This window comes from Diaphorina citri, unplaced genomic scaffold (genome assembly GCF_000475195.1).
Source record: "Diaphorina citri unplaced genomic scaffold, Diaci psyllid genome assembly version 1.1 scaffold206, whole genome shotgun sequence".
NCBI classification, from domain to species: Eukaryota; Metazoa; Arthropoda; class Insecta; order Hemiptera; family Psyllidae; genus Diaphorina; species Diaphorina citri.
In genome coordinates this window covers 109566-134898 of record NW_007377643.1, presented here as the reverse complement: position 1 = coordinate 134898, position 25333 = coordinate 109566, and the positions used below count along the sequence as shown (strand labels likewise).

The window sequence follows — 25333 nt, the reverse complement described above, 5'->3', positions numbered from 1 at the left end:
TTTTTTTTTCAGGGATGGAGAAATTCTTCAACATCAAATGCAGAACTTCAGGGAAGATACCAGACGCTGTAGTTTTAGTAACCACAGTGAGGGCACTCAAGATGCATGGTGGAGGGCCCTCAGTGGTGTCGGGACAACCACTCAAACCTGAGTATACTGAGGTAAGTACTTCAACAGAACACCAGGGCTGTATTAAGGGGAGAGGACAGTTTTCTCCTATACTGTAAGCTAGACTCCCAATATTTGGAGCATCCACCAGTCACTATGCTTATATATTATACATAGTAGGGTTGGGACATCGAGACGAAAACATCGATGTTCGATACATCGATGTTTTTAAACTTCGATATATCGAGTATCCGATGTATCGTAATCAAAAACATCGATGTTCGATATTATCGGGATTTCGATGTTTTTCGGGTTTTCGGTATTATATGGTCCTTTCCGCGTAAATTCCGTATGGGAAATTTTAAGTTCGAGGGAATTTTTTTGGAAACTGAGAAAAAAAATCCCACTTCATGAGGAACCACAGACATCGAACATCGAAAAATAAAACATCGATGTTCGATGTTTCCATCGAAAGAAAAACATCGATGTTGACATCGATGTTTTTGTTCCGATGTATCGATGTTTTCAAAACATCGATGTCGATGTCCCAACCCTAGTCCAAACATAGTCGACCAACCGTCGATCGACGAAGTAAATGTTGTCGAGGTAGTGTGGACGTGTCAGTTTGATCGATGGCCGGTCGACTATGTGTGGTCAAACCTTTAGACTCGTGTTGTCATTTTATTTTCCTTATCTAACATTGTATTTCTTATCATTCTCACCTTATCATCATAAAGCTGCGTTAACCGGGCCTTAAACCTTTAGACTTGTGTTGTCATTTTATTTTCCTTATCTAACATTGTATGTCTTATCATTCTCACCTTATCATCATAAAGCTGCGTTAACCGGGCCTTAAACCTTTAGACTCGTGTTGTCATTTTATTTTCCTTATCTAACATTGTATTTCTCATCATTCTCACCTTATCATCATAAAGCTGCGTTAACCGGGCCTTAAACCTTTAGACTCGTGTTGTCATTTTATTTTCCTTATCTAACATTGTATTTCTTATCATTCTCACCTTATCATCATAAAGCTGCGTCAACCGGGCCTTAAACCTTTAGACTCGTGTTGACATTTTATTTTCCTTATCTAACATTGTATTTATCATTCTCACCTTATCATCATAAAGCTGCGTTAGCCGGGCCTTAAACCTTTAGACTCGTGTTGTCATTTTATTTTCCTTATCTAACATTGTACATTCTCACCTTATCATCATAAAGCTGCGTTAACCGGGCCTTATCCGTACTGAGTACTTTCAATTTAGCCATCACATTATCCTTCTCCTTCATCGCCTCCTTGTATTTCTTCTCTGCTGCCTCCCTATCTTGTCGGGCAGTGATTAGCTCACTCTCCTTAGTTACATATCTCATGACAGACGCTTCCCGCTCCTTGTTAGCCACGCCAAACTCTTTCTTAAGCTGAAATAGTAAGAAGAAAAATAATAATAGACTTATATTGAACAGGAGGTTCAGTTGCATGACGATCATGGACTTGAGAACGTGGTTGTACTTCCAGTGACCAAGTCTGGGGAAAATCATAGTTTAGTAAGTTTAGTTTTAACCTCCAGATGGAAAGTCTAACGCGTTAACCACTGCACCGAGCACCACTGAGATTGGTATGGATAACATAACGCTAACAAAGAGGTTGGATAGTGGGAATTTTATTTCGTAGCAATGAAACAACTGCTACATTAGACGCATGTGGTCTGTGTCGTAGCATGCCCATCTCGTAGTATGTCTCTCATCAGATGGGCGAGAAGAGACACATTACTTCCCATTAAGGTGCTGGGTCAACACGAGAACACCAGAAAGCAACCCATTGAAATATTTGCAATCGAAAAACAAGTGCAAATTTTTTTTGTTGATGATGGGATTCGAACCCGGGACCTTCTGCATGGTAAGCAAGCGCGTTATCACTGGACCAACCATGCCCTCACTAGACCAACCGTGCCCTCATAAATAAAAGAAATTAATTTTCATCGTTTTAATATTTTATTTCATCTACCAATTTGATTGAAGACTCGGTAACTTAATGAATTTTAACTATTGGGTTGTATGGAAAACAAATATTACTTACTTCACTTTTGTTTTCTTCCGTTTTCCATATTCGTAAACCCAATATGTAGTTCATCTACCAATTCTTTCACAACAAGGTCAATAAACCTCATAGCATGCCTGCCTCGTAAGCGCTAGCTCGCGGGTTCGATTTCCGACGGGGGCGAAAAAAAAAAACATGGCCTATGCATCCCAAAAATAATAAACAATTGGCCTTTGACGCTATGCCAACTATTAAGGTTATGCAATGTTTATAAAGTTTTTCTCCTGTAATATTACGTCACTATACTCACTCATGGGCCAGAACTGCAAGCACCTCCTCCGTGTCACACCCTTTCTTGTTTGCCCCCTCGGTTGAGATCAATGGTTCCGAGTCTCCTGCCTTATCCTTCTTGTCGGCATTCAGAGGAACATAGTCTTTCAGCAGAGTATCAAACAGGACAATGCGTTTGTTCTTGAAGAACCCATAGAAGTATGCATTGCTGTGCTCAGACCTTTTCGAACCTGGTGGCAAGGAAATTTTTTCAAGAGTTCAATGAAAGTTGTAAGAAAAATTTAAAATAAATTTGCTTGGACCATGTGTCGGCGCCACCTAATATCGCGCGCGATTTTTCCGCGTAGGTCCTTCTTCAAACTTCAAATGCTCCTCAGCTCGTGCACTGCATCTACAATTGAACCTTGCAATATAGGTACTTTAAGTCGTTTTGATATCAATTTTAATTATGGTACCTAACTGTAACCTTTGACCCTAGATCTAATTAAAAAAATACTGGATACCTACCAACCAATATATCTCCCATTTTTGTTAATTTTTCCTCTTCTTGATTTCTCTTTGTGCCCACAAATTATTTATTATTATTTTCCTCAATTCATTCTACCTACGTAAAACGAAATTAATAATAATAAAAAAGGTTCTTATCATATATACTACATATTTTTCCTCTACACAACACAGGTACTTGGTTACTTGGTCATAAATCATAAATAGGTACTTTACCTTCAACAACATAGAGTTTCTTCAGAGGGAACTTGACACTGGCACTCAGCTGTTCAATGCGGGACTTGAGTTCTCCGTCAGGCAATGGTGTATACTTATCAAACAGCGGAGCAATGAATTCCGGATAGATGGTCATTAGGAACAGTGACATGAGAATAATGAATACCCACAGGTAGAGGAAAACCATGTTCCCACCCACTTGGATAATGTACACAACAGCACCGGTCAGTGGAATGGACAGGATGAGGCTTACAATGAAACTCTTGATTTGATCCTTTACGAAGAACCCATATGTCTGGAAATCAAGGTGAAGGAACAAGGGTTAGGAGTTAAGCAGCAGTCCCACCCACTTGGATAATGTACACAACAGCACCGGTCAGTGGAATGGACAGGATGAGGCTTACAATGAAACTCTTGATTTGATCCTTAACAAAGAACCCGTACGTCTGGAAATCAAGGTGAAGGAACAAGGGTTAGGAGTTAAGCAGCAAAGAATGCCTTCAGCATTGACCACTGTCCAGGCAGATCAACTGCCCAGACCTTCCAACCATCCTGGACCCGACAGCCTTATGGACCAATCCTGTAGAGGTGGCACAGCTCCTGGGCCTGGAAACGGAGATGTAGTTGCCAACATTAACAACAACAGCATTGACCACATATTAAGGCTAGAGTGAGGCCTTATCTAAGGCCTTGTTTAATTTTTTTATTATTATTCGGACCAATCCTGTAGAGGTGGCACAGCTCCTGGGCCTGGAAACGGAGATGTAGTTGCCAACATTAACAACAACAGCATTGACCACATACTAAGGCTAGAGTGAGGCCTTATCTAAGGCCTTGTTTAATTTTTTATTATTTTTTTTACTTAAAGTAGCACTAGGTAATATTTTAAATTTTATTACTTTCCTTATTCTAATAGTAAGTACAGAAATATTTTGTTTTTGGTCTGACGTTTCAATTTTACAAATTTATTTCTTCCTGTTCAAGGTGATTACCTGTTTATTAAAGCCATGTTTTTCCTCGAGAACAAAATGATGATAGAATGATATAGGCAGACCAATGACTGTCGAGAAAATGTTGAACAGAACGATGAACAGGCAGCTGGTGACTATTTCATTCTTGTGGAAACCAAAATATGTCTCGCCCAGTTCTTCACTCTTGGACCAGAAATATGGCAGTCCATTGCAAACCAATAGAGCCTGTGGGAGCACAGAAAGATACAAAATAAAAATGGGGAAATTTGTTTGAAACGATCTTTTTTTTTTAAGTTATTCCTGAATTATTTATTTAACAATTAAAAATTAAATGAATTCATTGTCCATATTCTATTTTTTTATGTATACAGGGTGGTTCGTGATTTGCGAACCACGCTTATATCTCAGAAACGGCTGGGAATTAAGGAATGAAATAAACGGCATCATGTAGATGAAATTTTGATGATAAAAATGGCTTTTTTTAAATTTGCAATTTTTTTTTGCAAAACGGCCCATTTTTGCCAAATATAGAGGTCACTCTTATGGGAACCCCCATTTTTTATTTAATATGTGTCACATATATTTCTCTCGGTTTGTAAACAAGTCACATCTAGAGATCAATGAAGACACATATTTGTGTACAGAGGAAAATTAGTGAGAAAATAACGGAACGGAATGCAGATGTGTACTTATAATGAGATCAAGTAGGAGTGAAACTGTACATGTAACAGTACCTACTTACTGTGTATCGTGGAATCACTCAACTGTCTTCCAAAAACAGGATGTTGAATCGAGATACAAATACAGGCGAATAACATACGATAACGGGATGAAAATATGATTTCTAACTCACAAAACACTAGTTTATCTTATTTAAAACTGATTAAAACATTTACCACAAAAAAAAAGGAATCACTTTTATCTTATTCACAAGAATTTCATTCATAAATTTTGTTTTCTGATTTTTGATAAGATCATACGTGAGAAGTTAGCCAAAATTCCAAAAGCACCAGTGTGAAGCGAGCAACAATTCCCAGCAACTTCATAATCGCTATAGGGTGTACAAAAGGCATGATCGAAAAGCGAATACTGCTGAACCAAAGCTTCGAAATTTTTTTATGACTACCGTACTTACCTATTGATATTTTTTCATTTTTACCTTCTATTTAGGTGCATTATTTTAGATGCATTATTTTATTTTCACTCTTGCCTATCTACGTCTTTTATCTTTTACCTTGTAACTTGTAAGACTCCCAAATTTTACTGTAAATGTACCTAACATAATGTCAAATCAAACAATAAAAGGCTTTTTAGAAAAGAACACAAATAAAAATGCTATCATTTATTTAAAAAATAAAATTCTTTCTTAAATCAAGCATTACAAATTTTATATTATACCTAGGAAAGAATCCTACGAATTCTTCAAAACAAAATTAATTCTATAAATTATTTGGTTGAGTTTTAAAAAATACGAAGTACACTGGAGAAGTGCGTTTTTTACAAATCACTTTTCTGATTCAATATCTAAAAGAGATGAAGTGAAAGTGAAACAAAAAAATAAATAACTGTACCTATTATCAAAACAGAATGGTTTTATATTACCTGAAAACAGTATAGGGTGTTTGGGTGTTACATAACTAGGTACATAATCCAAATGACGCTATATTTAGTCTCTCAAACCACAGTCACTTGTGACTAGTTTAACTTTTAAAAAATAAGGAAATCTAGTAGGTATCTAATTGATGAGGTGCCAAAAATAATTGGCATGCAACTTATCAGATACGAGAGATCGTAAAAAAAAAAAAGAAAAAAAAATGTGTTCATCGCCGTTTTTATTTCGTAGCAATGAAACAACTAGCAACTAGACTCTTGTGGTCTGTGTTATAGCATACCCATCTGAATACATTCGAATCACGACCAGAAGAAAAATCATTTTATATTCAAGCAATTTCTTGTTACAACTATAAATTCTCATAGAGAAAGACTTTTTTTTAGGAATGAAGGTGTGCACAAATGAATTCAAGGACCTGTGTTCTATTACTTTCAGCAACAGGACAAGCACAATTTCCCTCGGAACAGAGCAGGGGAGCACATGCTTTTTGTCACCATATCAGGAGAATCAGTCTTGGAATGAACATTTACAACCCAATGCGAAGTTCAGTTTAAAATGTAAAATCACCAAGTTACAAGTTCCTTAAGTAATAGTTCACATTCTGTTTATCTATTATACAAAGCCCATGCTTTTCACCGACAATGTCCAGGGGTCATCTTAGTATCAACATTCACAATCAGACCCGTAGTCCGGAGTTCAATCGTCTTTATCCAGCGCCTGTAGTCGCTCGAGCAGTGGCGGATGTGAGTTGTGATACAGAGAGAACATCCAATCACACACGGGGAAACCCAGGTTGTCCTTGTTGATTTTGAGCAGCGCCTTGCGAAGGAAAATGGCCTTCCCGAGGGATTTGCCGAAGGCGTCCGCCTGAAACTCGAACCGTCGCGTCATGCAAGTCATGAGGAACTGAACCAACTGGAAATAAATATGGGAGACGCGTGAGTAAGAATAGACAAACACATGAGTATTGAGTAAGAATAAACACGAAGTCACAAACAAGTCAAGTTAATGCACCATCACATCCGAAGTCCCCCATTATACCACATACCCAGGCAGAAATTAACAGAACTTACCTGGTTATACGGAGCAAACACATACTGCAGTACAATAATGAGACCAAGAAGAATAGGCTGAGAATCATAGAACCCGAACGCTGAGTACAGGGGTGGATATTGGAAGAGGTATTGGAATGAGTACAGCATGAACAGGAGGTTCAGTTGCATGACGATCATGGACTTGAGAACGTGGTTGTACTTCCAGTGACCAAGTCTGGGGAAAATCATAGTTTAGTTAGTTTAGTTTTAAAAAGATGAGTGTTCCACCGCCGTTTTTATTTCGTAGCAATGAAACAACTGCCACACTAGACACATGTGGTCTGTGTCGTAGCATGCCCATCCCGTAGTATGTCTCTCATCAGATGGGCGAGAAGAGACACATTACTTCCCATTTAGGTGCTGGGTCAACAAGGAGAACACCAGAAAGTAACCCGTTGAAATATTTGCTATCAAAAAACAAGTGCAATTTTTTTTTGATAATGGGATTCGAACCCGGGACCTTCTGCATGGCAAGCAAGCGCGTTACCACTGGACCAACCGTGCCCTCATAAATAAAATAAATTAATTTTCATCGTTTTATTATTTTATTTCATCTACCAATTTGATTGAAGACTCGGTAACTTAATGAATTTTAACTATTGGGTTGTAAGGAAAATGAATACTACTTCACTTTTGTTTTCTTCCGTTTTCCATATTCGTAAATCCAATATGTAGTTCATCTACCAATTCTTTCACAAGGTCAATAAAGCTCATAGCATGCCTGCCTCGTAAGCGCTAGCTCGCGGGTTCGATTTCCGACGGGGGCGAAAAAAAAAACATGGCCTATACATCCCAAAAATAATAAACAATTGGCCTTTGACGCTATGACAACTATTAAGGTTATGTTTCTAAAGTTGTTTCTCCTTCAATAATATAATACAAAATTATGTTACTATACTCACTCATGGGCCAGAACTGCAAGCACCTCCTCCGTGTCACACCCTTTCTTGTTTGCCCCCTCGGTTGAGATCAATGGTTCCGAGTCTCCTGACTTATCCTTCTTGTCGGCATTCAGAGGAACATAGTCCTTCAGCAGAGTATCAAACAGGACAATGCGTTTGTTCTTGAAGAAACCGTAGAAGTATGCATTGCTATGCTCAGACCTTTTCGAACCTGGTGACGAGGAATTTTTTACAAGAGTTCAATGAAAGTTGTAAGAAAAATTAAAATAAATTTGCTTGGACCATGTGTCGGCGCCACCTAATATTGCGCGCGATTTGTCCGCGTAGGTCCTTCTTCAAACTTCAAATGCTCCTCAGATTGTGCACTGCATCTACAATTGAACCTAAATACTTGCAATATAGGTACTTTAAGGGCCGAATGCACAGTCGTACCTTAATGATTAGGGATTCTTTTTAGTGCTTTCCTAAAATATGAAAACTGTCCTAATTTTTTTGCATTCCAGTGTATATCGTATCCATAGCAACCAAAAATCAATCGAAACTGGTCGATAGCAAATGAACGCGATTAGTATCTAAATACAAGAGAAGAAAATATAGGGGATCCAATTTTAAGAATAGGTACCTTCTGAAGTTGAGAGTCACTGGAGTTGTCACATTGCACTTTTCCAGAATCACAAAGATTATTAGCTAGAACCAACAATTGCTTTGAACTATGAAGATTTTGACAGGGAACATGATTTGTTTCAATCTTTTTCTTCTCCTCTTTTTCATTGTTTTCAAAGCTTGATTTATTTGGTTCTTCTTCTGTCAATGAAGTGTCTCTTGGATTGTTGACCATTGAATCTTTTTCGAGAAAGCTGATTTCTAATATATTAAATCTGTTCAACTACAAATGAATCAATTTCATTGATGTTCTTTTACATCACATATTGATCAGATTATGATACAAGGAGAATCTGAAAAATAGTGATGGGAAAAATGAAACTTTTCAGGGCTCCGGATCCCAGGTTTCGAAACGCTCTAAGGTTTCGGATCTGAGTTCCGAAACTGAAACCGAAACCTTGAAACCTTCGGGTCCGTTACGTAACGAAGCAGACTTAAGCAGGGAGGTTTCAGTTTCAGTTCAGTAGGTATCGAGATCGACATAGTTTGTAGTGCGCTTGCGCTTCTGTCTTTCTCTTTCCTCTTTCCTTTATTCAAGTTCCGAAACTTTAACTCAGCGGTTTCATGAAACTGGATCCGTAATCTCGGTTTCGAAACCGCGTTTCGAAACAGTTTCATGAGACACATCACTACTGAAAAATAGAAAGAGTGAAATTAACATCTAATATTGTTCTCTCACTTTGGGTAGGACTCTTTTCACCGTGCAGTCGTGGTTGCAGAGGTTTTTCCTGTAAAAATCTTCAAAAATGGGTAAGTTTTACTTTAAAACCTTGCTAACAGATGCTCTTTTCGTATTCTACATATTATAACGTGTCCAGCAGCATAATTAGGACGAGTTTTAACTGTTCTTCAGGGGTCTAGTTTTGTCAAAGTCCATCTTGATCTTGCTATTGTCTATACTTCAAACCTGTCCCCATCTCCCTTGCGCTTTCCTTTAACAATCGAAATTTACTTTATTTTCTTCCAGGTAAACCCCGTGGTATTCGTACTGCACGTAAACACGTCAACAACAGAAGAGTACAAAGATGGGCTGACAAAGACTACAAAAAAGCTCACTTGGGAACAAGATGGAAGGCCAATCCTTTCGGAGGTGCCTCTCATGCTAAGGGAATCGTTTTGGAAAAAGTGTAAGTAAATCCTGGAGTTGAAGTCTTTTCAACTCCAGCGCTCGTAGAGTCAACACCTCTCTTGCGATCTTGGTCTGACGATGGGAATCTGAGTATTCCCGAAAGCTCACCAAACTTTCTTTAGTTGAATGTCGAATCTCAATTGTCTTTTTTAAAATTTAAATCCTTGATAAATTCATCTGTACAGTCTTTGAGCTTTGTGCATCGCCTAACACCTTACTCAAGCCTCACTCCGAGGCTTAGGTGTAGGGTCAAACAGCCTTGAAGGTTGTGTTAACCTTCTTCAAATTAGCTTTGTACATGTTTATTTAAAACCAATAGTAACAGTTTAACATGAGTTAACCTGCAGATGCAGTCCTTGAACTATGGTGAATCAAATAAATGGTTTTTGGTATTTTTACCGATATCAATAATTTCAACCTCCTCCGTGTATACTACTGCCATGCTTAATGAAAACGCTGTGTGTCAACAAAAAGATTTTTGGTGCCAAATGGTTCCTATGCTCTTAAATTTTGAACCTATATTTTTTTTTTTTCTTTCTTTATCCTAAACCCCATAACCACAAACATTTTGCCATATGTCTAAATCTAAAACATAAGTTTGCCGTATAGATTGAATTCTTTAAACTCAATTTCCCAAAAGTAGGGCTTTTTGACATAGGTACAGCATTTTCGCTTAGCACTACACTTCTTCCAGCCTCTTTTTATACCTATTAGGAGAGAGAAAATTTTCCTCTATTTACTAATTTATTTTAGGATTTCCCACACCCGATCCTGAGGAAGTCCAAGATGATAAGCGTCCTCAGAACGTACGCGAGCGTCAATTTCATGTCCGACCTTTGTTAGGAGAAAAATACATACTGGTGGTTCCTTGAACTGAGGAACTCCCTCAGTAAAAGAGCCACTACGGGAACCCTCAGGCCCGATGGAGTTAAAAATCTAATGAGAAAATTTCCTTGGTGCATTGAACATGTATGCCAAATAACAATTTCTAGATTCATGGCGACCTTTAGACAAGATCGTCGAGTTAAAAATGAGAACTGAATAGGTACTGGGCTGGAGAATCGCGTTAGTGTGGAGAACCAATCTATTTTCGTGCCTTCTCCTTTTAGATTGAATTCTTTAAACTCAATTTCCCAAAAGTAGGGTTTTTTGACATACAGTGTTTTTGCTTAGCACTATAGTATAGTATAACCTCCATGTACCCATATCTTTTGTTAACAAGTTCCTTTCTGTTTCATTGCAGTGGTGTAGAAGCTAAGCAGCCTAACTCTGCCATCCGAAAGTGTGTCCGAGTACAGTTGATTAAAAACGGAAAGAAAATCACAGCTTTTGTACCCCGGGATGGTTGTCTGAACTACATTGAAGAAAATGACGAAGTATTGGTAGCTGGATTTGGTCGTAAAGGTCACGCTGTTGGAGATATTCCCGGTAAGTGTTGGATTTCTTTGTTGAGAAGATTTCTCTTATTTGAAGTCTGGTAACTTCAAAAAGCTGGAATGTTTTCAATGATCCTTTGTCTTCTATTCAGTCACCATTGTGACATTCTACTTCCCTATATTGTTGTTCCAATCTGTCACATCTAGATTGTAAATTTAATTAATAATAAGAGAGAACATCAGGATAGTAATTAAAATGCTGTAAAATACTTTGGTAATGTCATTTTCTTATACTTTCAAGAAAAGAAGTTCTTCATATATGGCAGAAGTACATACCTAAGTAGTTTTTTTTCTGCAGAGCTGGAATGATCAATGTAATTTCAACTTTTCTGGCTCTCAGTTATGAAATCTATCACATCACTTTTTGCTCATACCCTCTTTTGCCTTTGTTCTGTTCACAGGAGTAAGATTCAAGGTAGTCAAAGTTGCCAATGTGTCCCTGTTAGCCCTATACAAAGAAAAGAAAGAAAGACCCAGATCGTAATGTGTATGTTTTTGTATTATTAAATTTTGGACCTTTTTGTTTACAAAAGACCCAATTTGGCACTTCAATCATTTTCAATGTCCTTTTCAGCCCGTAGTCTTGTAATTATGCTTCTTGGGTCAATGATTGTCTGAAATCATAGAATAATGGGTAGTAAATGGTAAATAATAGGACATCAGTGGTATTACAGAAACCTCCCTTGATAACCATCAAGTACCTACAAGTGAGATAAATTGAGAAGCTTTTTGTAATCTTCTCAAACTTAAATAAGACTAGGTGGCACAATTGCATGAAGCCCAATTTGATCTCCTTGAAGTTCAAAGGATTGTCATCAGATCTTTTTATTTACCTACTTGCATAGGTATTTTATTTATTTTTTTACTGATAAAAGAAATTAGAAGGTTCAATTTAGAACAATGCTTACTGGCTGGATTGTGTTCTCAACATCAGGCAAGAATGCAAACAATTTTTCCTTCCGTTTTTCAATCAACTCTTTCTCCCTTTGTATTTCAAACTTCTCCTGAAACAAGTAAGCAGTAGAACAAAGGAATGGCTGAGAAAAATTGAAAACACGGGTACTTTTTATAGAAGAAAAAAATGCTGAACTTGGAAGATTAAGCTAGGATTTTAAACATAAATAATTTTAATGACTAATGGTGGAAAAAATTGGGTATGAAAGTGAACTTTTCTAGCTCTTTCAAGTGTTACATCCCTTCCTAACTGTGAAAAGCTCCAGTTTTTTCATCTTATCCCTAACTTCATACCTTTCCTTCCAATGTTTGAAAATTCCTGTACTTCCTTCAATAGAGGCAAAAAATCTTACCTTTGTAAGCTTGTGTTCTCGAATGCTAAGTTCTGCTAGCTGCTGTTGAATGGCTTCAGATTTGTGTTTGAATGTTGCTTCAAGTCTCTTGGACTCCTCTAAGGCATTGAGACCCTCTGTTTGTTTCTGCTCTGACATCTAGGGAAAAGCCACAAGGAAATAGTTATTGGTGGTTAAAATAGTTTTATTATTGGTCCTTGTAATCAAATGCTTGCCACAAGGAAAGGTAGTGTTCAGACTTGTTTGGTATTTCAGAATAAATGTAAAATATTTCGGAAGCTTTGATTTCAATCAGATGTACCTTTTGTTGATGCTGTTTATTTCATTCCTTAATTCCCAGCCGTTTCTGAGATATAAGCGTGGTTCGCAAATCACGAACCACCCTGTATATATATTATTGGTGTGTACTAAAAGGAATTACCATCAACTTATTCAATTGAATTACTTGGTGGTTCATTCATTAGAGAGATTTTGCATCCTTCCCATAATAATCCCCATAACCGAAACCCATGTCAATATAGACGCCATGTTCTTTTATCATGTTTTATTTAGCAAAGTGTGCAAACACCAAAATACGATAGCCCAAGCAAACCTAGCGGACTACCTTTTGTAGCACCACTAGTTTTCCATTCGAAAGGGTTGAAATGCAATATTTACTTCCTGCTAGTTCAAAAACTTGCTCTTCATCCTTATAACTATTTTCTACACATCTCATTAGATCTTCAGTGGTATATCAGTTTATCCCTAGAAAGAAAAGGATACCTACCATCAGATCCTTGTGATGTCTTCTGAGTTTTTATCTACCAAGTAGAATCCACAAGAACAGTGAAATTGAACTGCTTGGATAGATTATACCCTTCTCGATTTCTGATTTTTAGCTAAATCCCCCTCTTTCTTCTCAGATCGTAATGTGTATGTTTTTGTATTATTAAATTTTGGACCTTTTTGTTTACAAAAGACCCAATTTGGCACTTCAATCATTTTCAATATCCTTTTCAGCCCGTAGTCTTGTAATGTTTGCATTCCAGTGTATATCGTATCCATAGCAACCAAAAATCAATCGAAACTGGTCGATAGCAAATGAACGCGATTAGTATCCAAATAAAAGAGAAGAAAATTTAGAAATTATTTTTTTCATTTCTGAGCTGTCAATGTGAATCTGACCAAGTGAACAATGTAATTTTAGTTTTTCTTGTATATTTTCTTAATTAATTGATCATAAAATGAAGTTGTTAGTAATAGGAAAACCTTTTTTAAACAAAAATTGATAGGTGAAAAATCGAAAGTGGCCGATGACAAACGCCATTATATTACAGAAACCTCCCTTGATAACCATCAATTACCTACAAGTGAGATAAATTGAGAAGCTTTTTGTAATCTTCTCAAACTTAAATAAGACTAGGTGGCACATATTACAGAAACCTCCCTTGATAACCATCAAGTACCTACAAGTGAGATAAATTGAGAAGCTTTTTGTAATCTTCTCAAACTTAAATAAAACTAGGTGGCACTATTGCATGAAGCCCAATTTGATCTCCTTGAAGTTCAAAGGATTGTCATCAGATCTTTTTATTTACCTACTTGCATAGGTATTTTATTTATTTTTTTACTGATAAAAGAAATTAGAAGGTTCAATTTAGAACAATGCTTACTGGCTGGATTGTGTTCTCAACATCAGGCAAGAATGCAAACAATTTTTCCTTCCGTTTTTCAATCAACTCTTTCTCCCTCTGTATTTCAAACTTCTCCTGAAACAAGTAAGCAGTAGAACAAAGGAATGGCTGAGAAAAATTAAAAACACTGGTACTCTTTGTAGAAGAAAAAAATGCTGAACTTAAAAGATTAAGCTAGGATTTTAAACATAAATAATTTTAATGATTAATGGTGGAAAAAATTGGGTGTGAAAGTGAACTTTTTTAGCTCTTTCAAGTGTTACATCCCTTCCTAACTGTGAAAAGCTCCAGTTTTTTTCATCTTATCCCTAACTTCATACCTTTACTTCCAATGTTTGAAAATTCCTGTACTTCCTTCAATAGAGAGAGGCAAAAAATCTTACCTTTGTTAGCTTGTGTTCTCGAATGCTTAGTTCTGCCAGCTGTTGTTGAATGGCTTCAGATTTGTGTTTGAATGTTGCTTCTAGTCTCTTGGACTCCTCTAAGGCATTGAGACCCTCTGTTTGTTTCTGCTCTGACATCTAGGGAAAAAAAACACACACACACACACAAGGAAATAGTTATTGGTGGTTGAAATAGTTTTATTATAAGTCCTTGTAATCAAATGCTTACCACAAGGAAGGGAGTTTGTTCAGACTTGTTTGGTATTTCAGAATAAATGTAAAATATTTCGGAAGCTTTGATTTCAATCAGATGTACCTTTTGTAGCACCACTAGTTTTCCATTCGAAAGGGTTGAAATGCAATATTTACTTCCTGCTAGTTCAAAAACTTGCTCTTCATCCATATAACTATTTTCTACAAATCTCATTGGATCTTCAGTGGTATATCACTTTATCCCTAGAAAGAAAAGGATACCTACCATCAGATCCTTGTGATGTCTTCTGAGTTTTTATCTACCAAGTAGAATCCACAAGGACAGTGAAATTGAACTGCTTGGATAGATTATACCCTTCTCGATTTCTGATTTTTAGCTAAATCCCCCTCTTTCTTCTTTTGGTTGAGTTTTAAAAAATACGAAGTACACTGGAGAAGTGCGTTTTTTACAAATCACTTTTCTGATTCAATATCTAAAAGAGATGAGGTGAAACAAAAAATTAAATAACTGTACCTACCTATTTATCAAAACAGAATGGATTTATATTACCTGAAAACAGTAGGGTGTTGCATAACTACATAATCCAAATGACGATATACCTATTTAGTCTCTCAAACCACAGTCACTTGTGGCTAGTTTAACTTTTAAAAAATAAGGAAATCTAGTAGGTAGGTATCTAATTTTTTTTTTTTTTTTATTGGTGTGTACTAAAAGGAATGACCATCAACTTATTCAATTGAATTACTTGGTGGTTCATTCATTAGAGTGATTCTGCATCCTTCCAATAATAATCCCCATAACCCAAACCCATGTCAATATAGACGCCATGTTCTTTTATCATGTTTTTAGACTTAGCAAAGTGTGTAAACACCAAAATATGATAACCCAAGCAAATCTAGCAGACGCTCAAGTAATCATACCTTTTATTTGTTCAATGTTTTGTCTTGTCCTAATGAATGAAATTAATAACATATTATTCAAATCATTTTTTGAATTAATTAATTTTATGATATGTATTTAAAACTTACTGTATTCATAACATTGGACACTGTTTCTTTGAACATGGAGAACACATTCTTGTCCAAAGAATATCTTCGGGATTTTTCAAAAGATTCCGCATCCATACCATGGGCAATCTGATGTGGAACGATGGTAGTTTCATGATAAACTCTCCGTTGTCGTATTGACAGATAAAATTCAAACAGGAACACAATCCAGCTGAATCCTATGATGCCATAGAAGATTTGAAACTCTAATGTGAACTCCATTTTGAGGTTCACAGCCCAATACTAAATTGAGATCTAATTGGGTGGAATTCAATCTGAAAATAATAAATGCCAAGCACAAGACCATTTCAAAGCAGGTTCTTAGAATCCATGTTTATCCAGGACTGTAAAATTTAAGCTCTGAGATTCAAGCGTTGTGGGAGCTCTCTGTTTATCATTTCATCGTACATGGGGAACTACCTGTTTATCACAGTTTCATCATTCATTTTCAGTAGCCCTGTAGGTAGTCCCTATTTCACCCTCAAAGCAATCAACTGCGGCTAGCTTTCACCAGTATCGGGGACTACTTGACTAACTGGGAGTTGATAGCATTCTGATCGCGAAATTTCTTCAGTTCGAAATCTTCTCGCTCGTTGTCCAATTCTTTTCGTTTCTCGTCCAGCTGATGTGCTTTGGATTTGAGATGCTCGCTTTGCTCTGTAGGAGAGAGGAAGAGGAGGAAAATGTTACTTTTAGATTTTTTTAGACTTTTTATTAAACACCTTGTTGTTTTCTTAGTAGATCCTTATGGACAAACCTGACCTAAAATAAAACTAGAGCCCCATTAAATTTACTTTTTACTTTCCTTGTCCTATAATAAGGAGAGAAAAGGTTGAGATTTTCCATGGTCATTTTTTGGAATAATGCCATTAGAAGACGTAATCTACTTATTTACCTTGCAGTTGTCTTTCCTTTTCAATCAGCTGTGTCTCTCGCTCTGTCCATTCAGTCTCCGTGCTTGGTACACTCAGTCGTTTTGACTTGACCTCCTCGTTATATTGAGCCTTGAGATGTTCAATAGTTTCCCTCAGTGTTTTGATCTCGTCAGAATATTCCTGATGGACTTCTTCCAGCCTCTTTTTATACCTATTAGGAGAGAAAATTTTCCTCTATTTACTAATTTATTTTAGGATTTCCCACACTCGATCTTTAAATTAAATTCGATCCTGAGGAAGTCCAAGATGATAAGCGTCCTCAGAACGTACGCGAGCGTCAATTTCATGTCCGACCTTTGTTAGGTGAAAAATACATACTGGTGGTTCCTTGAACTGAGGAACTCCCTCCGAAAAAGAGCCACTACGGGAACCCTCAGGCCCGATGGGGTTCAAAATCCAATGAGAAAATTTCCTTGGTGCATTGAACATGTATGCCAAATAACAATTTCTAGATTCATGGCGACCTTTAGACAAAATCGTCGAGTTAAAAATGAGAACTGAATAGGTACTGGGCTGGAGAATCGCGTTGGTGTGGAGAACCAATCTATTTTCGTGCCTTCTCCTTTCGAGTCTCTTGTCTCTAACTGCAGCTCTTCCATACTCACCAAACCACAGCTTCGTCTTTCTGTTTGCTCAACTCTAAGATCTGTGCTTTATACTGGAGCTCCATGTCGTTCCATCGCTCCACTTTCACGTCAAACTCTTCCTGTTTCATAGCCATTCTATGTGCACTCTTCTCTTCTAGCATGGCTATCGTGTCTTTGTATTTGGTGTCTAGAATTGTGAGTCGATGCTCGTAGATCATGGTGGCATGTTTCAGGGATAGCTCCAGGGTTTCCTTCTCTGCGAGCAGGTCCTTGTTTTGTACCTGAAAAAGAACGTGGTTTATCTTACTAGAAAACTCATCATCATTCCTCCGTACGTATTTAGATAAAATTTGACATTTTCTTTACCCCCCCGCGATTGTAATACCGGGTCAACCGTCTGGAATACCAAACCCGGATTTCATGACAAGTAAGGGCGCTGTACCTATCATTGAACCAACCCTGTCCATTTATCTGACATAATTCGTTAATAATAGTAATAATAACTCTTTATTGTAATAAATAATTACAAAATTACAATAGGGCGTGATTATTGCCTAAGGCAGGCTTGTCCAGCTCATTTTTGCGGCCCACGAAGGCCCGCCTAAAAAAATGAACGAAAATGAGAAATAACAGTAAATATATATTTCTCGCCCGGGGCGGACTTTATCCTAAACAGATAGGGTTCGTTCTCAGAACGGCTGGCTTTCTCCTATCCTTCCTTCATTCTCTCTTCGCTTAAGATAAGACTTCCTTTGGTTCAGTTCCCTCTCTCAAACCTCTTAAAATAATAATAACGAACTATGTAATTCCTTTGGCTTAAAACAGGAGCGGAGAGTAAGGAGCATAGATCTTTTTGCTCTCCGTTCAGCCCGGTTTGAAGTTGTCGCTTCTCTCTGTTGTCACATCGACCTACCTGCTCGATGTTTTTTTTTTTTTTTTTTTTTTTTTTTTTTTTTTCTCCCTTTTTCCTTTTTGCCCCACCCCCCCCCCTGCCTTTTTTTTTTTTTTTTTTTTTTTTTTTTCTTCACTATCCCCTCTTTTCCATTATGTTTTTAGCCTTACTCACCATCTTTGGTTTGTTGGGTGCGCGCCTCCCTGGCGTTCGGATCACTACTCGGAGTGCCACTAGGGTTCACAAGGGACTTTTCCAAATCCAGAGAATTGAACTCGGACCCTCTTGTAGAGGGTTCTGCTCCTACACCATCTGGTATTTTCCTGTTCAAGTCTTCAGTTGCCGAGGCCAAGTCGAAATTCTAGAAAGGGAATGGATGAATCTAGTGGCAAAAAATTAATCGCGCTACCTAACCCTCCATTTTATTATTATTGAGCTGACTAGTGAGCTTGGTTGGTAGCGCCTCTGCCTTGTAAGCGCTAGGCCGCGGGTTCGATTCTCGCCCGGGACGGATTTTATCCGGATGGGATAATGTTCTCGCGCTACCTAACCCTCCATTTTATTATTATTGAGCTGACTAGTGAGCTTGGTTGGTAGCGCCTCTGCCTTGTAAGCGCTAGGCCGCAGGTTCGATTCTCGCCCGGGACGGATTTTATCCGGATGGAATAATGTTTGTTCTCGGAACGGCTGGCTTTCACCTATCCCGTCTTCCTTCTCTCTTCGATTTTCGGGACGATAAGACCTTAGCAGTTACAGTTCTCTCTGTCAAACCTCTTCAAAAGAAAAAAAAAAAAAAGATAAATCGCTAACATTTGTTTTCATTTACCTAGAGTTGAAATCAAAAATAGGGTAGCTCACCAAAATACTGTCCACCTTGAGCGAAGACCTTCGCGACCCTCTCGCCAGGCCAGGGTCCATGAGGTTCTCCTTAATTTGAACACCCCGAGCAAACCCGCCACCCAAATCATCCTCCTTGTCCGATCCGAAGTCCAAATCTAGCGATTTATATTCCTGACGAAGCGGTTTGGGTTTGGTCGCTACCTGGGCTTCGCTGTTACGACGGGTGGATCCGCCGCCTAAATTGGTGGTTTCTGAACGAATGCCCAAATTGGAGGTCTTTTCCTGACGTCCTCCCAAAGTGGCGGTTGTTTCTGTACGTGCCCCTAAATTGGAGATCGTTTCTTGATGTACCCCCAAATTGGAGGTCATTTCCTGACGTGCCCCCAGATTGGAGGCCGTTTCTGGTCTTCCCAAATTTCCGCCAGCCTTTTTCTGCGGACTAGGACTGTCCTTGAGGCCCAACCAATCGGATGCGTTAGAAGAGGCGGTGGCGGGTTTCTGGTTCGGTTTGGAAACACTAGGGGCGCTTGTGTCGTCGAGGCCGAAAATGTTGGCGATCTTCCGCGAGTGATCTTCTTTGGTTAGCTTGGTGGTGCTGAAAAAAAAATGGGTGGGGCACTCTATGTAAGCAGGTAAGTAGATGGGTATTGTACTCTATGTAAGTAGGTAAGTAGATGGAGCGGGAAATAACCTAGGGTCCATATAAAAAGAATCGTTATCAGTGAAGTTAACTTTCTTTCATACCTATATCATTATAGTGGATGCTGTTTAGAGTTGATGGCAAAGAATTCCCGGCAGAAAGAGATACATACAATATAAATCAAAAAGAAGGTAGAAAGGAAAATCAAAATTTTGGCCTCGGCGAAAAAAAAAACAACAACAACAATCGCGCCTACCCATTACGCAGATTGGGAACCACCTCCTATGTCTCCTCTCGCCCATCTGATGAGAGGCATACTATGGCATGGGCATGCTACAACACAGACCACACAGGTCCAATGAACAGGCTTTATTTCATTGCTATGAAATACCAAGACATCAATCATGTAAAAAAAAAAAATAAAAAAAAAATCGTAGCTAATAGCTAAAGCCAACTCAAATACAGTAGGTACCTATGTAGATATTGAGAGTGCTTGGCTATTTCAAGCTAAATTCTTTGTCAAACAAATATGTACCCAGAGCCAGCGTCATCGGTACCCAAGCATTACACAGTACCTACAGTAGACATGTATACCATAAGGAAAACCAGATACTTAATTATTGCATTGGTATTATGAATGGGAACAGTGCATTTCCGCATGTACTACTGCACAATGCTCACCCAGGCACCTACACCTACCTACTCAGAATAATTCGATTGGTTTCAAGTAGGTACCTACTAGTTTGCGTGAGATTTCTGATTTTCTCTACTGTATTAATCGGATCTCTATCGGTTACCTTTTATCACTAACCTGAGTTTCTTCCCCGTCCCCCACCGTCTCTCCATCCCCACCCACATCATCCCTCTGTATCCCAGCCAGTTTCTGTATCAGCCGGTTCATACAATCACTCTGCTGTCGAATCATCGTGTTGATCAACCGCGTCTGATCCTGAACCATGCGGTTGTACGATTTGATATCGATGACCGATCCAACGCTTCGCTGGAGATCTTGGATCAGATGGTCATCCGAATCTTCCGGTGACATTTCTTTCAGCGGTTCTTGATCCGCTGGCTCCTGTTTGTTTTGATCTGGTTCTATGGAGTTTGTTTGATCCGTGCTTTCGAATTGCGGTGGGTTTGCTGTAACGCCTGGCATCGTCTCTTGAGGTTTGACTTGGGATGTGGCGTTTGGTTTAGAGTCAGCAGCGATGTTGATAGGCTGTTGTTTGCGATCTGAAAGTAAATATTAAATTGTCGAGATGAAGGGACTGTATTTTTCCTCATTCGTCTAATTAGTTTCCCCTCTGTAAATACCTAATGTTAAAAAAAAAGCACTATACCTACCTACCTGTACCTACTATGCAATAGTCAGTTTGCACACAATGCTCAGTGAACGTAGAACTCCGGAACGGGGCTCTTACGGGAACCCTATTGACACTTTAATATTCATCTTCCTAGCCTTTTTTTTAAGATGAGTGGTCCACCGCCGTTTTTATTTCGTAGCAATGGAACAACTGCTACAATATACGCTTGTGGCCTGTGTCGTAGCATGCCCATCCCGTAGTATGCTCATCAGATGGGCGAGAAGAGACACAACACTTCCCATTTAGGTGCTGGGTCAACACGAGAACACCAGAAAGTAACCCCGTAACCCGTTGAAATATTTGCAATCGAAAAACGAGTACACCTAAGTATGGTCAGCGTTTTTGCCAGTCCCTTCCAAGCAGCCCAAATCCTTTATGTGCTGAAGATTTCTAATTTTGTACCGAAAAGGACCAAAATCAATAAGTAACATATTAATGGCTCCTTGAGTTCACTTCATTAGAACATGACTGAATTACCTTGAGGTGTTTCGCTTTTGGCCGCGCCAGTTTTACTGCCTGGAACCTCTTTGTTATCTTCTGGTCCTAGCAGCCACGATGGTAAACCAATGTCTTCTGCAAAAAGGGAGTGGAAATGGTTGTAGGAACAATTTTATTCAGTGTTTGAATCTAAATTTCTTTAATGAATTTTACTTATTTCGCTTTACCGATACAGGTACACCAATCCCCTAAACTCGTCGGAACGTCGAAATTTCGCTTGGGCCGAGCTATCTTAACGGTCCGTTAAGATAGCTCGGCCTAAGCATCAACTTCTCAAGCCTTCTTTCTTAAGGAATACAGCATTTGACCTTGAAGAAAGAAAGATAGCTCGGCCTAAGCATCAACTTCTCAAGCCTTCTTTCTTGGGGAACACAGCATTTGACCTTGAAGAAAGAAAGAAAGATATTTTATTGGACCGATTGCAATACATACTTTCTCATTACTAGTATAGCTTAGCTATAACTGTAGTATAATAGAAAGGAAAAAGTATCCAACAATACTTCCCATTTAGGTGCTGGGTCAACACGAGAACACCAGAAAGTAACCCGTTGAAATATTTGCAATCGAAAAACGAGTACACCTAAGTATGGTCAGCGTTTTTGCCAGTCCCTTCCAGGCAGCCCAAATCTTTTATGTGCTGAAGATTTCTAATTTTGTACCGAATAGGACCAAAATCAATAAGTAACACATCAAAAGCTCCTTGAGTTCACTTCATTAGAACATGACTGAATTACCTTGAGGTGTTTCGCTTTTGGCTGCGCCAGTTTTACTGCCCGGAGCCTCTTTGTTATCTTCTGGTCCTAGCAGCCACGATGGTAAACCAATGCCTTCTGCAAAAAGGGAGTGGAAATGGTAAAGAACAATTCCATTCACAGGGTTTGAATTTATATTTCCCAAATGAATTTTACTTATTTCGCTTCACCGATACAGGTAGGTACACCAATCCCCTAAACTCGTCGGAAACGTCGAAATTTCGCTTTGGCCGAGCTATCTTAACGAACCTGTTTTTGCCTAAGCATCAACTTCTCAAGCCTTCTTTCTTGAGGAACACAGCATTTGACCTTGAAGAAAGAAAGATATTCTTTTGGACCGACTGCAGTACTTTCTCATTACTAGTATAGCTTAGCTATAACAGTAGTAATAGAAAGGAAAAAGTATCCATACTTACTCTTAGCAGTGGAGGTGCCCAACCAGTCATAGGCCCCATCAGTTGTCTCCCCCAGTGGTGTAGGGTTGGGGGAGGTCTCTCTTCGTCTGCTTAAACCAGGGCGTCGAGGCTGAGTGGTGGAGATGGAAAAGAATGCGGACAAGTCTGAAAAGGGGAAAGAAATAAAAGAGAGAAGGAAAATAACTTTTACAACTTCACAAGTATAAAAGTTATTTTCCCACTCGGGTTGGGGGAGGTCTCTCTTCGTCTGCTTAAACCAGGGCGTCGAGGCTGAGTGGTGGAGATGGAAAAGAATGCGGACAAGTCTGAAAGGGGAAAGAAATAATAGAGAGAAGGAAAATAACTTTTACAACTTCACAGGTATAAAACTTATTTTCCCACTCTAATGCAGAGTATGCAGCTAATAGGGAGCGCGCAGCGCGACCGTATTTTCTATTTTCTACAAGTTCGGCCATGCCTTTTCTACAAGTTTGGCCATGCCTCGGGATGAACTAGCGGGCTGCTCGCATAGGACTGAAAAGTCCCTTTACTCCAGCAGTAGGCTACTACTATTATTGTCAAATTCTCAAATTATAGCGCCCTTGTGCATAATTTTTCTCTGTGCGTAATCACGTGTGATAGTAGTGGCGGGTAAATTTAAATATTGTATGATATGGAAAAAAAAATCAGAAAAGGATTAGGGCTAATGACAATCGAAGTCGTGCCCCTTTTAAAATAAATTATGAAAAAAAACAGAAAAGGATTAAAGGACTTTTTGAAGTTGTGAATTTTTGCCTGATTATTGAACGGTTTTAATAGCTTTCAACTTTCATTGAAGTGGGTGAATGATACAGTAGTGATCTCTTTAATTTCCTCGAAATTCCATTTGTCCAGAACAAAATCTCAACCACCATGATGAAACCTTTGGTGCTAAGAAGGTGCCTACCAAATGGTACTTTGACAGTGGTAAATATGGACCCCATAGGGATAAGACGAGTTCCATTTATTCCATCTTTGGATCTCATGAATCTGAGGTGCTCCCAAAGACCAGTTGGAGTTCGACAAGCATCATCAACTACTAGAGGTAAGTTAACAGATGAAGGGGTTTTAGGGGCAAAGACCTGAGACATTAGTCGACCCCTCTTAAAATAAATGGTCACAAAGGGGTTTTGTTAGCTATCGTTGACTAGCCCATCTTGGGTATCATTTTCCTTTGAAGTACTAACCCCCCAGGACCAGAGTCTCGTGCAAATATAAATCTTGGACTTGTATAAATGAAGATGCATGAAAAAGTAAAACAGACCAACATAGAGTTGACACTGATTGATGAAGGTTTAACATCACTCAACTCTCAAGTTATTTAGTGACATGGGTTTTACCCTCTATTTGGTGACAAACTGCCTACCTCACACCTATCTCACCCAACCCAAGTTGGGCAGGAAAGCTGGCAGAAGTAAATAGTCACCCAGCCAGATACCAACCATGTTCAACATTCCTTAACTTAAACAATCCATTTAGAACTGATGTATTCCCCATGCTATCACCACTGGATGTAGAGTTGACCGTCAAATTGAGAGGAACTACCTATGAAATGAGTCTGTTTTATTTAAATCTATCATCTACTATATTAAGTGTTGCTTGTCAACTTCTTGGTCATATACACCACATTTTATCTAAATAAAATATTTCTTAGCATTTGATATGTATTTTATCACCTGTCTTTCAGATACGCTGTCAACATCATTCTCATCAGAGCGCAATGAATTATCCAAGGATATTCTGCTTGAGAAAATTATGTCTTCATCGGACACTGCAGAAATATTTGAATCCATCAAACATCACTTGAGTATTATGAATCCATCTCATCAGTTCAATGCTCTGAATGCATTATTTCAACTGGAGAAGTCAGGGAAGTAAGTTTTCAAGTGAGGTGAAAATGAAGAAATCAATTTAGAGTTGAAAATTTAAAGAAGCTAATTTAAAAATGATTATTTTTATACCTCTACCTTCCAACCAGAATCTCCTCAGAAAAAAGCCTTAAAAATAATAATAACCCCGTCCCTTGTTTCTCAGGATCGCCATCTGCGCGCTTCCCGCGAGCGCGTACACACTCAACACGCAAAGGTTACGTGGCACGCTCCTGTCTACACTGAAATCTCTGGAGACTTGCGGCCTGTCAGTGATACCTGTGCATGTCGAGAAGTGGCAAGATATGCCTGACCATGAGAAAATACCCTACCTCATGCAACTCATACGAAATTATGAATCCATCTCATCAGTTCAATGCTCTGAATGCATTATTTCAACTGGAGAAGTCAGGGAAGTAAGTTTTCAAGTGAGGTGAAAATAAAGAAATCAATTCAGAGTTGAAAATTTAAAGAAGCTAATTTAAAAATAATTATTTTTATACCTCTACCTTCCAACCAGAATCTCCTTAGAAAAAAACAGCCTCTGATAATGGGTTCCAAGAGTTGATAAGGTTTAGTTGTAGTTGCCCTTTACACATGACAAAAAAAAAAAAAAAAAAAAAAAAAGTTTTTGTTGTATGTTTCTTTTAAAAAAAAAAAAAAAAAAAAAAAAAAAAAAAAAAAAAAAAATCTTTCTAACATGGTGGATTTGATGTATGAAATACCTACGTTTGAGCATAGTGGAAATTAATAAAATGATTATTCGAAATGTGATTTTCTTCTTTTCCAGCTCAACAACATCCAAGCAGGCCATTGCTAAATCACCTGAATTTCAAAACCTATGCAAACAATTCCCATTTTATTAAAAACCGACTTTAATCTCTCTTTTTCACTTTTTTTAATCGATTTGAATATTTTGTAAAAAAAATAAAT

The 25333-nt window shown here is 38.3% G+C and overlaps 5 protein-coding genes across 6 annotated transcripts in view; 2 read left to right on the top strand and 3 right to left on the bottom strand.

Annotated features, from left to right (window-relative positions):
* Nucleotides 1–15883, bottom strand: part of LOC103505974 — a 28414-nt gene extending 12531 nt beyond the window's left edge. The window contains exons 1-6 of the mRNA XM_026821157.1: nt 15573–15883; nt 4153–4356; nt 3507–3606; nt 3161–3355; nt 2457–2667; nt 1315–1633 (exon numbers count right to left, since the gene is read on the bottom strand). Of these exons, the coding sequence (XP_026676958.1) occupies nt 1315–1633; nt 2457–2667; nt 3161–3355; nt 3507–3606; nt 4153–4356; nt 15573–15812 (1269 nt within the window). The 5' untranslated portion in view covers nt 15813–15883. The remainder of the gene's footprint in view (nt 1–1314; nt 1634–2456; nt 2668–3160; nt 3356–3506; nt 3607–4152; nt 4357–15572) is intronic.
* Nucleotides 9085–11506, top strand: LOC103505959 (40S ribosomal protein S23). Its single transcript, XM_008470340.2, has 4 exons — nt 9085–9152; nt 9370–9529; nt 10775–10959; nt 11369–11506. Exons 1-4 carry the CDS (start codon nt 9149–9151, stop codon nt 11449–11451), a joined length of 432 nt encoding a protein of 143 aa, XP_008468562.1. The 5' UTR covers nt 9085–9148; the 3' UTR covers nt 11452–11506.
* Nucleotides 11421–14786, bottom strand: LOC113466069. 2 transcript variants are annotated; one of them, XM_026821169.1, is made up of 4 exons: nt 14647–14786; nt 14331–14468; nt 13927–14022; nt 11421–11581 (listed from the first exon to the last, which is right to left on the bottom strand). In XM_026821169.1, the coding sequence occupies exons 1-4, from the start codon at nt 14755–14757 to the stop codon at nt 11516–11518; spliced, it is 411 nt and encodes a 136-aa protein (XP_026676970.1). In that variant the 5' UTR covers nt 14758–14786; the 3' UTR covers nt 11421–11515. The 2 variants fall into 2 exon arrangements, with proteins under 2 accessions (XP_026676970.1, XP_026676969.1); XM_026821168.1 differs by lacking the exons at nt 13927–14022; nt 14331–14468; nt 14647–14786 and adding exons at nt 11876–11971; nt 12275–12412; nt 12879–13005.
* Nucleotides 15884–16113: 230 nt separating the features above from the next.
* LOC103505973 (cingulin-like protein 1) lies at nt 16114–23326 on the bottom strand. The gene is made up of 7 exons (XM_008470355.1): nt 23314–23326; nt 22515–22658; nt 21326–21421; nt 20296–20717; nt 17131–17393; nt 16486–16676; nt 16114–16247 (listed from the first exon to the last, which is right to left on the bottom strand). The coding sequence occupies exons 1-7, from the start codon at nt 23324–23326 to the stop codon at nt 16114–16116; spliced, it is 1263 nt and encodes a 420-aa protein (XP_008468577.1).
* LOC103505971 lies at nt 23193–25266 on the top strand. The gene is made up of 3 exons (XM_026821156.1): nt 23193–23577; nt 24220–24406; nt 25191–25266. The coding sequence occupies exons 1-3, from the start codon at nt 23406–23408 to the stop codon at nt 25264–25266; spliced, it is 435 nt and encodes a 144-aa protein (XP_026676957.1). The 5' UTR covers nt 23193–23405.
* Nucleotides 25267–25333: the final 67 nt, after the last annotated feature.

Excerpts from the sequence above, each read along its gene's own strand:
- LOC103505971 (XM_026821156.1), top strand. The coding sequence starts at position 23,406 with ATGATGAAACCTTTGGTGCTAAGAAGGTGCCTACCAAATGGTACTTTG. Across the intron at positions 23,578-24,219 it reads AGCATCATCAACTACTAGAG|ATACGCTGTCAACATCATTC; the intron begins GTAAGTTAACAG and ends CCTGTCTTTCAG. Across the intron at positions 24,407-25,190 it reads CAACTGGAGAAGTCAGGGAA|CTCAACAACATCCAAGCAGG; the intron begins GTAAGTTTTCAA and ends CTTCTTTTCCAG.
- LOC103505959 (XM_008470340.2), top strand. Across the intron at positions 9,530-10,774 it reads GGAATCGTTTTGGAAAAAGT|TGGTGTAGAAGCTAAGCAGC; the intron begins GTAAGTAAATCC and ends GTTTCATTGCAG. Across the intron at positions 10,960-11,368 it reads CGCTGTTGGAGATATTCCCG|GAGTAAGATTCAAGGTAGTC; the intron begins GTAAGTGTTGGA and ends TTCTGTTCACAG.
- LOC103505973 (XM_008470355.1), bottom strand. Across the intron at positions 21,422-22,514 it reads GGGCACCTCCACTGCTAAGA|AAGACATTGGTTTACCATCG; the intron begins GTAAGTATGGAT and ends CCCTTTTTGCAG. Across the intron at positions 17,394-20,295 it reads GGGACGGGGAAGAAACTCAG|GTACAAAACAAGGACCTGCT; the intron begins GTTAGTGATAAA and ends GTTCTTTTTCAG.
- LOC113466069 (XM_026821169.1), bottom strand. The coding sequence starts at position 14,757 with ATGAGATTTGTAGAAAATAGTTATATGGATGAAGAGCAAGTTTTTGAA. Across the intron at positions 14,469-14,646 it reads AACTAGTGGTGCTACAAAAG|ATGTCAGAGCAGAAACAAAC; the intron begins GTACATCTGATT and ends TTTTTTCCCTAG. Across the intron at positions 14,023-14,330 it reads GAGAACACAAGCTAACAAAG|GAGAAGTTTGAAATACAGAG; the intron begins GTAAGATTTTTT and ends TACTTGTTTCAG.